Consider the following 19113-nt stretch of genomic DNA (forward strand, 5'->3'; position numbering starts at 1 on the left):
GAGTTTTGCTGGGAACTATAAGTCAGATGACCAGAAATTATGTCATTCTGCAAGCTATCCCAGGAGTAATATTTTAGATATTATTTTGAGAAGTCTCTTAGTGAGACAGAGCAATCTGCATTCTGTCTTGGACCAGACAACAGCAACAGGAACCATTTGCCACATCTGCCTTGCTCTAAGTAAGTTTCTAGGCAGCAGTATAACTCTCTTAAATACAATCAGGAATATAGCAAAGCTTAGTTTAGATTTTGTTTTTCTTTATTTCTGTGAGCCTGTACTGCAATGGTATGTTAAATATTTCCTTTGGCTTCAAACTCTGATGTCATTGTAAATATATATTTAGTATTGTCTTGTTCTTTTATTATTTATTATTAAATATATTTAAATAATTTATTGTTGCTGATCTTTGTAGAAGATATTTAAGTTTTGAGAGTACTTGCATATTTGGTGACACTGTGTGGGCCACTCATAATAGCTTTGCTCTTGGTCAAACTAACATTTGTATTAATATTAATATTAATATTAATATTAATATTACACAGTAAGATTGGTCACCTCATTGTTAATGGCCTTAAAGTAGCTGTCGAGGAGTGTCTGGTGGCAGTGGAAACTACCTTATACTCTGGGCAGAAGGAGGCTTAACTAGTAAATGTGCCAGCCTATCCCAGGTGTGTATGTTTATGTGTAAATCAAACCTCAAAGAGTGGGTGTGTCAGCTTCTTGGGCAGGGACATGAAACACTGGTTTTACAGAGAGCATGCTGGAGGTCTTGGCTTGGTCACTCAGCTGAGATCTCAACTCTGTAGCTGTGCCAGTGGGGAGTCTTGCTGGTAATCTGGCGAAAGAGTGAGAAACCGGTCCTGGACTGACTGTGGTCTCTGTGGGCTCTTAAAGGAAACTGCACTTGATATAGAGAGCTGCATCTGGAAATATTGTGTGTGCACCTGTTATCCTCCCAGTGAAAATCCCCCACTGTTGCCAGTGGTGAGGACTGAGAATCCTTTATTACTGGTTAACAGTGGTGGGTCGTCACAGTAATGATTTGAAAATTCGTTTGCCATTTCAGTGAGTCCTGAAATACAGAGACTGAATGGCCTAAAAAATGGACTTGTATACACCATATCCAAGGTGTCCATTTCACAGAATAGTCCCTTTTGCACAGGGACAAGGCAGTCTTGGAGTTATTATATACAAGTTCAGGGTGTGGGGGTGGATTGCCCCTACATCGAGAGGTGCAGGGAGACTTGCACCCCTGCAAAAAACATGTTTAAAGGAAAGAGCAATGTTTGATATTTGCTCTTCTCCTTCATTTTCAGCTTATTTTTGGGTGTGTCTACACTTGCCACTTTAGGTAGGTCCATCTGCAGACAATAGGAGGATGATGTGACCTTAAGGAGTCCACATTCTGACCTTGCTGACAACATATGGTGGAGACCTCGCAGGTATAGCATGCTGCATCCAGTTCATCTTATTGGTGACACAGACATGCTGTATCTAACACAAACTGGAAATGAGATACCAGTTCTGTTAAGAGCAGACTGCTTCCAGACCTGATGTGGCCAATGCAAGTTTCTTCAGTCACAGTCCTACATTTACAGGTCTGGCCTGTTAATCAACTGACTTTTGTTTAAGCCACATTCCTAAAATCAGTACACCAAACAGAATATTTGTAAATCAAGATGATGAAAGTGGCAGTTGGGCATGTAGTAGCCTCCTCTAACTGCCATTTTTAAAATGTGTTTGCTCAAAGGGATATTGAGATGCTTTAGACCTGAAAGCATGGCCATTGAATATCTGCCCATTAGTGCAGATCACTGGTATTTGGACATACATGCAGTACCTTCTATAATCTTCAGTAGATGACACTTTTACATCTTTCTATCTATCCTGTTCATTGGACTCCAGTTGATTTTTTTTTTACTTTACAATATACTGCTACAGCTCTCTGATTTCCCAGTTTTACATTATATCTCATTTGTATTCATTCTTAATATTTATTTGCACTATGTAATGGTTTTATTCTATAATAAAGTTTTTTATATGCACATTTTGAATATTATTACTGTTTGTGTGTACTTTTATGAGCTTTGTATGTTTACATTTGCTGAGTGCATCTGTGTATATTTGTGCATGTGTCATGTTCTCATTCTCGCTTTCTTACGACATTGTGTTACCATTCTTGCATTCAGTGTATGTGTAATGTGCCCTGTTCTCACATCACACTATAGGCCAGCATGCTTTGTGTGTACAGCATGTTTTCACTTTCTGTTGCAATAGACGTTGGCAAATCTGTGCTATGGTTGGAGCATTCTGTAGTTTATACATTACGTCACACACTTTGCATCACTAATGCAGATTTTGCTGTGTCATCACTGCACCTCTCTTCTTTGAAGAACTAGCAAATGCTCAGCAGTTCTGTACCAACTCAGTTAACGCCTACACTAAGTGTAAATGTGCACTAAGTGCACATGATCTGTATTCAAGAACATCCCTACCACATTGTTTGTGCTTTCTAGTCACTCAGAAAGATTACACTCAGTGTACATGTAGTCTACACTTTGTGGTAACCTTTATAAATTCCCCTTCAATATTTAAAGCTGCAAGAAAATCAGTAGAAAAACTAAAATTAGGACAAAGAAGGTGGGAGTTATGCTTGTGTTACGCCTGCGTTGTCTGTTGACTCAGAACAGTGTACACTTACTGTACATATTAGTGTAGGCATTATTGAATCCCAGTCTATGTGCTTTATGTACAGTTCCCCACCTGTATTTTATTATTTTAAAAATTTCCCTCACTATAGCTCTTTACATTTTTGAAATTTCTAAGCTCTCTCTCTCTAAGTATGGATGTATGTATGCATGTATGCATGCATGTAATTATCAATCTATTTATATGAGAAACTGTACTGAACTGTTATCTGAGGTCATTAAGAGATGTTTTGGTAGTATACATTTTCAAGAAGAAGGTACATTACATTTTATTAGTGGCGAGAGATATTATTTGAGTATGAAGATATGTACTTTGGGTAAAACTACCTATATTCCTGATATGGTATACTATGGATATACAATTTATTTATTTATTTTATTTGACATTTGTTTACCAGGATAGTCTGACTGTGTTACATAACTCATTTTCACCAGAGACTTGGGGAGAAAAGCTCCATGAAAAAGCTTGGTAACATGGTAACACGTTATCTGCACTGCAGGTACCTCCACTGATAGTGTGGCTGAAATAAGTCAGAAAATGATTTATTTGTTTCTGTGTTTGACTATGTGTGTGTGTGTGTGGGGGGGTCAAGTTAATTTTGAGCTGTAATAGCTGTAATATGCTTCATTGAAGAGTACAGCATGGTATAGAAGTACAGGTTAATTGTTTTATACATTTGTTTCTGAGGCAGCTACAATAAGCCGTTTTAACTGGTATTCACTGAAAACAGAAAAGACTAATGTCTTGCAGCTACAATAAGCCGTTTTAATTGGTATTCACTGAAAACAGAAAAGACTAATGTCTTCTGGGATGCTGTCTGCCTTACAATACACTGAAAAGAATAATTTCTCAAACTGAATCTAAGTCAGAGCTGAAGAGTTTGATAAAAGCTCCTGTCCTCTTGCCCTTAGTTCCATGTTTGAAGGAATTCTGATACAGCTGTATGGATAAAAATAACCAGTCCTCCAGACTCGCCAGTAAAATGTAAACATTTGTGTCATTTTTTTTCAGGTAAGACATCACATCTCAGAGTGTGTTATGAATTTATCATAGCTGATTTTTACAATGATATAATGAATATTATAAAAATGACTGCCATACCGGAATGTACTGCCCCGCAGTTGCATGTGAGATGGCATAGAAATGCGATGTGTTCTCTTTCACTTGTTGTACTATCTTCTCAACCTCTTTGACATCATCTTTAATGCAAGACAAATTTCATAATAAGAATGGTAAACATGTAAGCAAGGCAACATCTATGCTCTTATCATGGAAAGTAAAAAGACAAATATAATTGATCTAACATTTGGAGAGTCAGCAAATAATGAAAGACTACTTAAACTATATGCTTTGCTTACTTTATGTTTCTCCTGAAGATGAATGTTTCAGAAAATCATTTTAAGTAACACTGTTAGTATAACCAGAAGTAATAAGTGATCTAAAGTTGCACAAATGTTTTGTATGCTGCTATAGTTTTATGTAGCATACCAAAAATAAGTGCAAGGAAGTATTTTTTCAGTCAACACTATCTGTAACAATAATATTATAGTCCAAAATGTGCTAGAAGATATTGCATGAGCTGTACGTAATTTGTATAATTTCTGCATTTGTATGTGCATAATTAGATACATAAATAATTAAAAATAGTATCTCCTACTGTAGTCAGAAAAAAAAATCAAATTCAAGGAACACTCACAAATGAAATGAAAGCATACAGACATATCACCTGAAATGACAACTGAGTAATTTGGGCAACCAGCAAGCAGGACATTTTTAAATATTGCTACACTAAAATTATCAATCAACAACAGTTAAAAGAATCAATACTTATCATGAGCACCATTCACTTATTCACTTATTCATTAGGTCCTTGAGTTTCATTTACATGTTTGAGAAGCAAAGGATGATATTGTAGGGTGGTGAATCAAAAATAGCAGCAGAATAATATCAGGAATAAAATATTATATACAGGCTGATGTAGCATTTATTTAATGCTATGGTGGGAAAGGGAAGAGTGGCTGTACAAGATTATTTCATTTTAGGTGCTTTTATTATTAGGTGAGTGATATCTATACATTACAACTCTACTGTGGAAAGTTCAGCACACAATAAAGGTTTCACATCCTGCCTGTGCCTATTATCTAAACTGAAAAACCGAGGTAATTCAGAAGGCTGAAGTCAAGTCTGGAATCCCATCTGTGACACAGAGGGTGACAGGACTCACGAGAAACAGAGTACAAAGGATTAGTCCAGATAAAATCACTTTAGCTAGCAGATCTAGGAGATACTCTGTCTGATAACCTCCCTCTGGGAGGAATAGACACCTTGTTGAAGTTTACAGTAGTTTATCCAGTTATGTAGGTAGATGGGTGAGTGCTCTTGTTCTATGCTACAAATAAAATACATAAAGCATTGTTGTTGAAATATCAACAAATAAGGAGACTTAATTGTCAAGTAGATCAATGCATCATTTATCAATTAGCTGTGACATTAATAGGGAGCCTGGTTTTCCAATAAACTTCTGGTTTTAATGGAAACCAACGGGTGCTGTTAAGTTTTAGAAACTAGCAACATTCATTCTTCTCACCTGATTAAATTATTAGTAAATCATGAAACTGAAAGTGCCCCTAGTACTGTGACAGAACATGCATATTCTCTGCCAGTCAAAGAACATATTACCCTGTGTTTGAAAGAGAGCTGCTACCCCATTTCACTATTGCTACATATGCTTATGTTGTGTAATTGATGAGGTTTGGACAAATAAGGATACCCATGTTTTCCAGACTAAAGCAATTCACATGTTTAGGTGTGACTGGGACACAAATTAACAAGAATGGAGATAGATTTTGTTTAAGCAGTTCTTGCATAACTTTTGCGAAAGAAATGTAAGTGCGATTGTAAGTACTTGGCGCATGCTGCAAGCTGGTGATGGTTTAAGGAACATCAAACCAGATTGCCGAGGATTTCCTATGAAAAAGGTAATAACATTGAAAGTGTGCATAAGCCACATGCTAATTGCCTTTTAAATGAGTTTTGGATGTAGGAATGACAGTGTCATGTTTCTTCTTTGCTCAAGAGTATTTCTAGAAATGAGGTAATAATTAACAAAGCAAACATATTTAAAAGGATTTTCTGCTTGTGTCATCAGGTAGTATATGTCATGAACGTGTTTTATAGCATTTTAAATGATACAGCACAGAAACAAGGAGAGCTGTTAAGATCAATAAACAAAAGCATCTTAAGACCATATCAGGTTTAGGAATAAAGAGGCTCATATACTACATGAAGTGTTTACAAACAAAGACAAAATGTGGATTATTAAATTGGGGGCCTTATTCCCACCAGGGTTAAATGACCAAATTTGAAAGTATTTCACAAAAAAATGCATATTTGCAGTGATAAAAGTGTTTCTTTCTTGCTTAGTTAATCATGTTTGTGCCATGAAAATAACGGTTTATATTATCCATATTAGTATTAATGTGGTAGTATTTTCTGTGTACACTAGAGGGCGCCATCGGACTATAAATAAAGGATATATGAACGCTATGTATTTTTTTCACTTTTTGAAGTGTGGTTGCTGAAGAAGGCTTTTGCCGAAACTGGTATAACCATACTGGTCACTTTTTTTTTACCCTTTGGTCATGGAATAAAATTGCTTTGCATCTGGCCATAGGAGATGTTGGGTTCTGGCTTTCTTATTTTTTTTTTGTTACAGAGAGGTTCCCCAGGAATCCACAGGTTTTTCACCCTTTGAGTTGCTGTATGGGCATAGGGTGAGGGGACCTCTAGATTTAATTCGAGATGAGTGGGAAGGTGAGTGCAAGACTCACAAGGAGTCTGTTGTTGCATTCATCCTAAACCTCAGGACAAGGCTCAGGGAACTCATGGGCTTGGCCCAGGAGAACCTGTCAGAAGCCCAACAACAGAAAAAGGTGTATGACAGGAATGCTCGAGCAAGAGAGTATGCTGTGGAGCAGCAGATAATGGTTCTCATTCCTGTCAGACACAATAAGCTGCAAGCAGCTTGAGAGGGTCCCTACAAGGTGGTAAGAAAGTTAAGTGATGTTAACTACATAGTGGAACTGCTAGGCAGATGGCAGGGGCACAAATTGTACCATGTTAACATGATGAAAACTTACCATGACAGGGAGGCCCTTGTGCTGAGCATTTGCAGTGGATTGCAGGAGGAGTCTGAGGGAGATCTGGTGACTGATCTCCTGAGTGAGGCTCGGGCTGACACCTTGGTGGAAGGGGTAGCAATGTCCCAGCAGCTATCTCCTACCCAGGTTCGAGAAATCCGAGCAGTGTTGCAGGAGTTTGGGGACATGTTCACTGGGAAACCAGGGTGCACCCATCTGGTGCAGCACAAGGTGGATACAGGACACCAAAAGGCCTATTAGGCAGGCCACTTATAGGGTGCCTGAGAGAGTTAGACAGATTTTGAGGGAAGAGGTATAGAAGATGTTGGAACTAGGGATGATTCAAGGGTCCAACAGTCCCTGGGCCTCACCAGTGGTGCTGGTGCCAAAGAAGGATGGCAGCACCAGGTTCTGTGTGGACTACAGGAAATTAAATAGTCACTCAGAGACGGATGCTTACCCCATGCCTAGGACAGCTGAGGCCGTAGAGCAGCTGGGTGGGGCTAAGTATCTTACAACCGTTGGTCTTACCAAGGGGTACTGGCAGGTGACCTTGACTCCCAGTGCTAGAGAGAAGTCAGCCTTTGTGACTCCATTTGGCTTGTATGAGTTCACAAATATGCCCTTTGGGATGAAGAATTCCCCAGCGACTTTCCATTGGCTGGTAGGTCATATTCTAATAGGAGCTGGAGGGTTTGCCCTTGTTTACCTAGATGATATTGCCATCTACAGCCATTCCTGGCCAGAACACCTTTAGCACGTCAGGGAGGTGCTGGGCAAACTACAGGGGGCAGCGTTGACCATTAAGCCCAGCAAATGTCAGGTGGGTATGGCAGAGGTCTCCTACCTAGGACTTAGAGTGGGGAGTGATAAGATAAGGCCATAACCTACTAAAGTGGAAGACATTCAGGCATGGCCTGCACCTGTTACCAAAAAGCAGGTGAGGGCATTCTTAGGGACAGCAGGGTACTACAGAAAGTTCGTCCCTAGTTATAGTACCATAGCTGCTCCCCTCAGAGACCTGACAAGGAAGAACAGGCCAGACAAGGTAGTGTGGACCCCAGCATGTCAGCAGGCATTCCAGAAGCTTAAGAAGCTTTGGGAGGACCCCCTGTGTTAGCCAGTCCAGATTACAGCAACAAATTTGTTGTGCAGGTGGATTCTTCAAACTGTGAGGTGGGGGCTGTACTTAGCCAGATTTCTTCAGAGGGGGAAGAGCACCCAGTGGTTTACCTCAGTCATAGGCTCCAACCCCGGGAGGAATGCTATGCAGATGTAGAAAAGGAATGTATAGCCATAGTGTGTGCACTGCAGAAACTTCAGCCTTATCTGTATGGAAAAAATCTTCACTGTTATGACAGATCACAACCCTCTAACATGGGTAAACAGAGCCATTCAGCAAAATGTTAAGTTGCTAAGATGGAGCCTGGGGCTGCAAGCATAAGATATGTCAGTGCAGCACCGCAGTGGGATTAGCAATGCCTATGCAGATGGGCTCTCAAGACAGGGAATGGTGAGAGGGACACTCAGATAGACCTAACCTTTTCAAGCGGCTTTTCTCAAGGGTCACTTGAAAAACTAGCTTGATTTCTCTGGGGGGGGGGGGATTGGGTAGAGATGAGTGAAGGCTGCCAGGCTAGTCAGATAGAATTGTGCAGATAATTCTATCATATGTAAATGTGAAATGTTGAACTTAAAACAATGTGGCAACATTGCCATCTGGTGTAAGGAAAACTAAATCAAGCATTTCAGATCGTTCTTTTGAAGTTAAAATTATTTCAAATCTATGCTTTGATTTGTAGAGCTCGGAGTCAGTCTATCTGAGCTAGCACATTCTTTCTATTGTTTTAAGACTAAAGTTAATGACCAGAACTTACATATGGAATGTCCTTTATTGCTCTAAGTGTAAAATAATGTAAATGCCATTTCTGTGTGACCTGGGAACCAGGAAAGTGTAAAAGATGATGGAATGCTTAGCAGAACTGCAGTTTCAATTTAAACAGCAAGAACCAGAGATTATTAAGCATTTTTGTCTTGATATCCAACCTACAACACTGCCTGCTCTCTTAAGTAAGTTATCTTAGAAGTGTGTTTTCTTGTAGCAATAGCTAGGAAATTAGAAAAGTTTAGGCTAATTGTTTTTCTGTTATGTCAGAACTGTACTACTGAATTATTTTAAGTTTATGTGTGATCTCTGAACTTTTGAATAACACTGTGGTGTAGTAGTATTGTCTTGTGTTTTTAGTATTTATTATTAAATATTTTTAAACCCTTTTCAACTGTGGCTGATTTATGTAGAGATAATTTAAGCTCGGGAGTACATTGCATGCTTATATATGATCCTGTAATAAGCCCTTCCAATAAGCCTTGATTGCTTAAGTTACACTACTATTGGATAATAATATTGCATAGTAATAATTGGACACCCCTTTTAAGGACCTTTGGGTAGCTGATAATTTATTAGCTGGTGGTGGCAGGAATTACTATTGTATAGTCTGGGCATAGGGGCACAGCTGGAGAATCTGTGTCAGCCTTTCCCAAGAGTGTCTGTGAAGTTGTATAAATACTTATCTCTAAGTGTATGTGTGTGTCAGCTACTTGGGCAAGGACATGAAGCATTGGTTGGACAGAGAGTACTGGAGGTTTTAGCTTGACAGCTAGGCTGTGATCTGGACCCTATAGCTGTGCCAGTGGGGAGTCTTACTGGGGACCTGGGGAGCAAGGGAGCGACCAGCCCCAGACTGACTGTGATCTCTGTGTGCTCTTAAAGGAAGTTGCACTTTACTGTGTGTATTTGTTATCCTTTCCTCCTATATGAGACGCCCTCTCTGGTGTTAGTGGTGAGGATTGAGGATCCTTGATTGCTGGGCCAGGGCACTGGCATCACACTATGGTTTTGAAATAGGTAGCAGCTACGAATAAATGGGACAAAGTCTTAAGTACTTTTATGGAGTACCTATGGAAGAAAATACACATATTGTGTTATGACACTCGAGAAAACACTCTAAAAAAGAATTGTTTCATAAAACCAAAGGACTAGATAATATATCTCAAATGCTGCTTTCAGGAGGGAAGCAAAATATTTGTTGCCTGTCATTGGGGAAAGGTTCCTGATTAGATTGTAATATCTATGCAGTACTCAGATTTGGCTAATAAACCAACTTGTGATGAGAGAGTAAAACATGAAAGCCTGCTTTCAGTGGGGAAACAATGCACATACTGTGTATGACTATGAAGTTGGTCCCCGATTATACTACAAGCACTCTACAGAAGTAGATGGGTCAGATGATATATATCTCTTACACCTGTTATTACTGTATTATAATTTGATTTTATTAAGTTTTGTAGACAGTCCAATAAATCACAGTGCATTATTTTAAAAAATACCTTAGATAGAATGTAAAATTTAAAAACAAAAGAGAAAAGTTTGTGTTTTTGTACATAAGCAAGCACCTCTGCACTCTTGCATGGAACATTTAGTCTCACTTAGCCCGACTACTATAATTCTGATGCTTCCACTATATGTGGACAAAACTGAATATACCAAGGATCGGAATCTCTGAACTGCATTTGCCAAAAGATCTGGTTGAAAAACACTTTTTAAGTGTTTTTTGGGGGGACAAGCCCCCTGCTACCACAAATGTGGGAGTCAAGCCCCCCAAACTTATATTTTCCAATTTTACAGTCGCACCAACTTGAAGAAGGGGGAAATTCACCTGAAAAGGGGATCAGTTTTGGCAGTACTCACCTACAGTGATTTCCTATGGAGCAACTGCACTTGTTGTTGGGTTGAACCTCTGGTAATTGAAACTTGAAAGTTCAATCTTTGTTCATCAGTAGGGTAACTAATTCTGAAACTGCACAACAACGTGGAAAAGGAGAAACTTCCCCAACACCACAGACCACTGCTTTCACCTTAAAATAGTGCCATAATCATCAATGAAACAGGTCTCAGTTATAGAAGTTGATGTTTTCTTTTTGATAATTCAAACAGTAGATCAATTCAATGGCAACAAAAAATACACGTGGCTGATTTAATAGCACTAAAAACAGACCATAATACAGCATAAATTATGTGAATGTCTATGCATGAATATGTATTTGAATGGGATTCCCTTCACAAGCTTGACATTTCAAAACTTTGAACTACAAATGGTTGAGACCATAAGATCAGAGATTTGAAACTTCAAAATTTTTTAATTGAGATCACTGTGCAGTGCTGAATAGGAAATTTACAGTTTTCCTTACTCTAGTGTGATCTTGGAGTTGGTATCTTTATTTAGCAGGGATCAGGAGGTTGTTAAAGCATGATAAACAGCAGCATGCTACCCTCTTAGAGAGTACCATATAAACAATCATCTACGTGAGCAATAATAAATAGATAAATCAGTAAATAAATAAAGTGTAAGGAAAAACTAGCTAAACTGTCACTGACATAAAGTCCAGGCTAGTACTGATGCAGTTTGAATCCCACTATTCCAACCAATTTTGAAGAACCAAGATGGTACTGAAATGAGTTTAAATCCTACCAGTGCTAATCAAGATTGATGAATAGGTCATTGCCACCAATATGATGGAGTTTCAATCTCATGACTATGAACCAGTGTGTCACCTAGGTATGCAAAGAAAAGGAATATACCTTATTGTACTACATCCCTAAAATATACAAGGTAGATATCAGGCTAGAACAGATATGGTTACCAAGATCCCTCAATGAAGACTGGCTGACTTTACAATGGTTTCAGTTTCAAATATTCATTTTAGATTATCATTATTTTCCTATAGATGCATCAGTTTTTCCCTACGCAAAACAAGTAAAATTAACAGTAAACAGGATTACTCATACATGTATTAACTATATGCATACTAGCAACTACTTTCCTTCAGGGTTCAGGGCTCAGAAATTATTTGCAGAGTTTTGTAATTGCATTGTTATGGCTGTTTTAATTCCTGACTCCAAATCCTTTTAAGATGTAATTACACTCAAGCAATTATGTCCTTTCTGAGAAACTCTGCCTTTACACTACTCAGGTACACCTATCACCAATGTCACCCTGTCCTTATACCCCCAGTAACTTAACTACTATCATAGAATCACTCACATTTCTAATCCTCTTGTCCCAAATTCCATTAAAATTTAGCATCATTCTCAATAGCCTTCTCCCCCCAGTACTGCTTTGTGCTATATCCACTCTCACTTAGGACCCTCCCCAATAGTACAGTTAAGAAATCCATTGACAAAACATTATCTCTTCCATTTATCAATTCATTGCATTAACCCCCTATCATATACTACAGTCAGATTAATATTTATCTCTCATCCCTTCCTATATAATATCTCTGAGCCTTCCCTTTATCTTACTCTACTACTTACACCCCTCTACCCTCAATTTCTCTAAATCCATACACAATTAAATCAGTAATTTTTTCTTCACTATGCTTCCTTACCCATATATATTCCATGCTGCTAGCAGATCCTTGACCAAAAACATTCATCCTCATTCTTATCAATATTCGCAATGCTTATACTCTTAAATACCCACACATCTCAAAATGACATATAAGCCCACTGACTCAACACAATCTATTATTCTAAAATTTTGATTCTACTCTACCCAAATAAACCATAGGATCATATGATCATAGGATGTTACTAGGCTATTGGCCCTGAGGCCCTTATAAGCCTAGCCAAGAGTTTAGCCCACATTTAGGCAAGTCAGCACCCAAAGCCCCTGTCCAGCAGTGACACAGGTGGAATCTCAGGGTGTATTTTCTGTTTCCCATGCAGTTATCCAGGTTGTGCTTAAAAAGGGATAATGAGGTACTCTGCTTGACATGGAGAGGGACTCTGTTCCACAGCTGGGGGAGTCACTGGGGCACATATCTGTCCTGCCAACAAGTGCTATTCATATCACAGACCAGGTTGAGGTCACGCATATGGGTTGCTCGAGTGGAGCTTGACTTGCAGATATGCAGCAGTCCCATCAAGGTGGGGTCTGACATTGCTTTGTATGTCAGACAGAGGTCACCTCTGAGAAGTCTGTATGAAACTGAGTAGAGGGACAGGGTTTTTAGCCTATCTGTGTAAGGTAGATGTTTGAGGCCCTGCATTCTCGTGGTGAGGAACCTTTGTGGTCTCTCCAGCTGCTGCATGTGCTTTGCAAGGTACATGCCAAAGGGGGCATTGTACTTAATAATTGACCTTATAAGGGAAGAATACAGGGATGTTATGACCTCTTTGTTCCTGGATGAGATACCCTTACTTATGAGGTGGGCCATGCAGAAAGCTTTCCGTACAAGGGAAGCAACATGGTGGTCAAAAGTCAAGATGCTATCAACCTGGGTGCCCAAATCCCTCACTACTGATTGTGTACTTAGGAAGTTGTTATTAATGCGATAATATGTGTGGATGCCACTCTCCCCAAAGGGGATGATGATGCATTGTTTTGGCATTCAGTTTAAGGCCATGTTTCTGGCACCAACCATTTGTTTGGCTGATACTGTCTTGGAGGACGTCCACATCACTTGGGGAATTGGCAACTGCACCCAGCTTGCAGTCATCTGCAAACTTGGTCAGCTATAGCCCACTGGTCTTGGGCTGTACCTCAGAGAAGTATATATCAAATAACAGAGGCCCTAAGACTGATCCCTGGGGTATGCCACTTGTAATAGGTCTACTGCTTGAGGTGGATTCTCCTATTCTGATTAGGTGGGTTCTATCAGTGAGCCAGTTTGCTACCCATCCAGTAACATATGGATTGATGCCTAGTGGAGAGAGTTTAGCTACTATGCCCGAGAAGGGAATAGTGTCTAAGGCTTTGGCCAGGTCAAGGTAGGCGGTGTTCACTATCTTCCCCTCATCCATGGCTTTGGTGACTGTCTCAAAGAAGTCGACCAGATTTATCAGACGTGCTCCCCTTGACAAAGCCAAACTGTGTGGGGTCGACTATTTGGAGGTTGCCAATGTCCCTGTTAATGACGTCCATGATAATCCATTCCATAGCCTTGCAGATCAGGTTAGTTAGGCTGATGGGTCTATAATTTCCTGGATTGGTGGATGCTCCACCGTTGTATAAAGGGGTGATAGTGGGTATCTTCGGCTGGGACAAAGCCAGTACTCAGGTTTTGGTTGAATAAGGTGCCTAATGGTGCTGCATGTTCATGACTGAGTTCATGTAGGATGCAGCCTGGTATGTTATCAGGTCCCATGGAGGCTGGATTTTTTGCCTTTGAGAGGGCAGTGATGACCTGTTCCCTAGATATAAGGGGTGGGTGGAAGGTACTGGGGATGTCCTGATTTACTGATGGGGGACAGAAAGGAGAAATTTTTGCTGAATCTGCCAGCCAATAGATTGGCTATATCTACATCATTTGTGTATGTGGTGTCCTTGACCACCAGTCCTTAACAGATCTAGGTGCTTCCTTTGAGATTAAAGACATATGTGAAGAAGGCCTTATGAGTGTCTGTAGTAGATGTGGCCAATTTACACTCAAAGTTTGCTTTAGAAGATTTCACTAGTGCTCTTATTTGCTTGTTCAGGCTAAGGAGAGATTGCTTCCATTTGGGCACCTGCTCCTTCTTGGTCCTGGACAGCAATTTTTTTCCTTTTGTTATATAATTATACTTATTGCAGATGTCCACCAGACAGGTTTACTCTTCCTTGTGGAGGATGATTTTGTCCTGTCAGATATTCCTGATTCCATGCATCTATATAAATGCTGGCATAATACTTTGGTGTAGCTTTGGACATTGGTGCCAGTTTCTACAGCAGGGGAGGGGGCTGTGAAGCTGTTTATACCATTTCTCATGAGGTTGTAATCAGCTTTGGAGAAGTTTTTTTGTTTGACCCTAGCCAAAGGGGGTCAGGGGAGATGGTGACTTTGAAAGTGACAGCTTTATGGTTGGATGTTAATGGGGAGGATGATACCTTAGGGAAGCTGCCTGTGGTTACTCATGTTGGTTAATACAAAGTCCAAGATATTATCACCTGTTGTGGGGGTATCAACTAGCTGTTCCAAGGTATTTGCATTGATAAAATCGATAAAAACTAAATGAAAACTCCAGCCAAGCTAGAACTTCCAATGAGTGACCTCCCAAACCTCTTGTAACAGACACACATGGGATATATGCACATGACTCTTATGAACATCAGGTGTTTCAGCTATATGGTGATTCTGATTGACCATGAGTTTTACACTTGAAGTTGTTTTAATGGACAATTTCAGGCCAATAAAGCCAAACCCCACTAGCTATGGGTATGCATATTTTGGCCTTGTTATTACCTCATCAGCATAGCGTAAGCAGAGTGTTTGACTGAGCATAAGAAACACAGGGTTGTTATACCCAGCTGATGTCCATTAGGGTGACTGCAAAATATCACATTGATAAAAATCGAGGAATCTCTAGGCATTTGTGTTCTGGCATGAGTAGTTTTTCCAATGTATGTTTGGGTAATTAAAGTCACCCAGGATCGGGGTAAAGAGTTGAATCTTGGTAGATTTGAAGAGGTCCAGCTAGGTGGAGTGGGCAACCATCATTACTTCCTATCTTAACTACATCTTCACTCTCTATCCTTCAAACCCTCTGCTTCTTACATTTCACAGGCATGTTTCTCTTACAGTTCCGCAATGTAGTACCTCTTCTCCTACTTTCACACTTAATATCCTACCAACATCCATTTTCCTCACAATTCCAATAAGACTGTTATATTCTGCATTCAAATACAGTTATCCAAAGTATCAGCTATTTACTCACAAATTGGGTATTAAGCATAAAATCAAGCAAAAATCCCTCTACCTGTACTATCACTCCCCAATAACCATGAAACTTAACAGACATCTACCAAAAACAAGCCCAACTTAACATATTCAAGCACCATTCAGCATTTCTCAGCATCTCCTTTATCCCTGTCACCTCACCCACAGTCCTGACTTCATCTATACCATACCAACTTACAAAGTATTTATTTATTTATATTATTTATTTTTCATTTGGTTACCGGTAAAGTCCGACTGGGCAGGTACCTATTTTCAGCAGAGGCCCATGGAGAAAAGCTCCACATACAGACAATCAATAACAGTTTACACATACATATTCACATTATGATTAAAACTGTACAATGACAAAATGCAAGATAGAGGTAATATAATCTGACTGGCATTGAAACCATGACTTATTTTTTCTTTTTTTCCTCCTATACATGTTTCTATACTTATGACTTTTCTGTTTCTCTTTCTCATTTACTGCTGTTCTTATTCCATTATTTCCTTACATACTATACATTCTTTTTATGCTGTTTTCCTTCTTTTTGACCTACTACAAATCTACAAACCCAAGACCAAATCTTGTCGCAACATATATAGCTACTATCCTTCTATGGCTTGGAATAAACTCCCTCTTGAAATTAGAACCTTCACCCATCCTAAACAATTTAAGACTGCCACCAAAGAGTTTCTAAAATGTCTTGCCACTGTCCTTACCCTCCCTAAATTATTTCCCCCATCTAATTGGCAACATACCCCCATGCTCTGTACTTCGCCTCACTAACCCTTATAACTGAAATCTCTGCTCTCTCTTTCACCTCACTAATCCTTATAACTGAACTTCTCCACCTGATCTGCTAACACCTTTGGGTTTCTTTGATAATACACATACTGTCTAACAAAACTTTTAAAAATATGTTATCTAATACCCTACATAAAGTCCTAAGCTTGTACATCTTATTCTCCTTAGAACCACTTTTTTGACAATTTCCTTGTAGATGCTTTAATATGAAACTCTCTTACACTAAGTAATGTCCTAAAAGCTTACTTCTTATTCTCATTGAATACATTTGTGAAAATATGTTATCATATTATATGAACTATGTATAACTTTATTGTTATTAATTGTTTTTAAGATGTATAACTGTCTAATGTGTGGACTTTTTCTTCCCGGGCCTCCGCTGAAAAAGGGCTCTTCAGCTCAGTTAGAATACCCGGTAAACAAATGTAAAATAAAACGTAAAATAAAATAAATAAAAATACATTTTTTATCTTGATATATTTGTACCATGTATGTTCCAATTTAATATAACCTTTGTTCATCTGCAATAATTGCAAGTTACTTTTAGCATTGTATTTTCTTGCTTGATATGAAATAATTGACCTTGTTATTCACTGTTTCATGTATTCTCAGAGCTTTTCTACTCGGGCCTCCACTGAAAAGGGGTCTTTGGCCCAGTTGAACTAATCCTGTTAACAAATGTCAATATATAAATAAATAAATAAATAAATAAATAAATAAATAAATAAAATCACAGGTCAATATCATACATTATGTCTTGCTGTTACGATACACCTATTTTACCAGTGTTGTCTTTTTTTATAAAGTCAGCATTTGGAAGTAGTAATATTTCAAGCTATTTTTTTGTTTGTTTATTTTATGCAGGGAATGAAGGGATAGAAGCTCTTAGTGGTTAGTAGTAGGCATTGATTACAGACGAGGTATTAGTAACAGTTTAATAGATAGGGGAACTTCTAGTAGGGCAGTATAGTGGATAGTTTGATGTATTATTTTAATGCTGATTAAGGGAGTAATGTTGTAAATGGTTTAAAAGTAACCTGGGATATTGTATGAGCAGAGCCATGTATTTGATAAGTGATTTCTGTATAGCATTTTAAAGTGAGCTGTGTTTGCTGTGGATCTAATAGATTGGGGGGGGTTTATTCCAGATTTTTGCTACTTGACTGCAATAAAGAGAGTCTCCTGCAGTATTTATAGACGTGGTTACTTTTAATAAAGATTTATTGTTGGAGAATAGTATTCGGTTGTTGGAGTAAGGTACTATTATGTTCTGGAGAGGTGGCATTTTTCAGGCTGGTATATTAGCTTGCGAGAAATTGTTAGGTGATTATAATATAGGAGCTGTGGTAATTCTAACCAGAAGAGTTTCTTTAGAGTGAGACAATGGTGTGACCTATGTGTTGAGTTTGTGGCAAATTTTGCTACCTTGTTATAACATACTTCAAGTATTTTAAAGGTCTGTTTTCTTAGGTTCATAGGTTCATAGGTAGGTACTAGGCTATCTGCCCGAGGGCATTTATAAGCCTAGCCAGAGTGTGTTGGCTTTTGCCGCCCCATTGATTAATTAACTGATCCTCTGTCAAGCAGAGCCAATGAAGTGATCCCAGGGGTGTATTTTCTGTTACCCATCCACTCGTCAAGGTTTCTCTTGAAAAGTGTTAGTGGGAGGCTCTGCCTGATGTAATTTGGAATTTTGTTCCAAAAGCATGGGGAGTCTCTGTGACAGGAATCTATCCTGCCAGCATGTTCTATTTATTGTTGTGGCAAGGTTTAGCTCACTAGAGCGCGTGGCTCGCAGTGACTTGGATTTCTTTAGGTGGAGCATATCCATCAATTCTGAGTTGGACATGGTTTTGTAAGTCAGGCAGAGATCACCTCTGAGTAAGCGATATGCCACTGAGTACAGCTGGAGTTTATTCAGTCGGGCTGCATAGGACATATTTTTGAGGTCAGTAATCCTCTTGGTGAGGTACTTTTGTGGTCTTTCCAGCTGTTGGAAGTGTCTTGTGAGGTACATCCTAAATGGGGCATTGTACCCTATGATGGGTCTAATGAGTGGCAAGTAGAGGGACACTATAACCTCTTTATTTCTAGATGCAAACCCTTTAGTAATTAGATGGGCCACATAGAAGGATTTCCTAACTACTTTGGCAATATGATTGTCAAAGGAGAGATCACTATCTACCTGGGCCCCCAGATCTCTTATTAACTCTTCTGTATTAAGGGGGCTGCCACCTATGTGGTAATTTGTGGGTGTTTTGTTTTTCCCAGATGGGATGACTATGCATTTTTTGGCATTTAGCTTGAGGCCATGACTTTGACACCAGGTGTCCGTCTCAGTAAGGCCCTTTTGGAGGATGTCCGTGTCAGCCGGAGTGTCAATTATGGCTCCCAGTTTGCAGTTAAGGTCTGTAAGTATGGGTGAGGCATAAAGGAGTGTAGTTTGAAGGTGGGTTCTAGCAATTGTTGTCCTAGTACTTCAGTATAGGAATTTTTTTACTTCTGTATAGGGTTTCCAGTTTTTTGTGTATCTTCTTGATTCTTTATGATATGCGTTAGTCAAATCTCATATTATTGTCAATTATCACTCCTAAGAGTTTTGATTGGCATTCTGGTGTAATTACTGTATTATCTTTGGCAGTGATGAAAAAGGTGGGAGGGGGGTCTAAGACTCTAGTGGGTTGGAGGATCATAAGCTTG

The 19113-nt window shown here is 39.1% G+C and overlaps 1 protein-coding gene across 1 annotated transcript in view; it reads right to left on the reverse strand.

Annotated features, from left to right (window-relative positions):
* GCKR (glucokinase regulator) overlaps positions 1 to 19113 on the reverse strand; it is a 678315-nt gene that overhangs the window by 166510 nt on the left and 492692 nt on the right. Inside the window, exon 15 of the mRNA XM_044062788.1 lies at positions 3811 to 3908. Within this exon, the coding sequence (XP_043918723.1) occupies positions 3811 to 3908 (98 nt within the window). The remainder of the gene's footprint in view (positions 1 to 3810; positions 3909 to 19113) is intronic.

This window comes from Protopterus annectens, chromosome 2.part1 (genome assembly GCF_019279795.1).
Source record: "Protopterus annectens isolate FY-2018-M chromosome 2.part1, PAN1.0, whole genome shotgun sequence".
Classification (NCBI taxonomy): Eukaryota; Metazoa; Chordata; order Ceratodontiformes; family Protopteridae; genus Protopterus; species Protopterus annectens.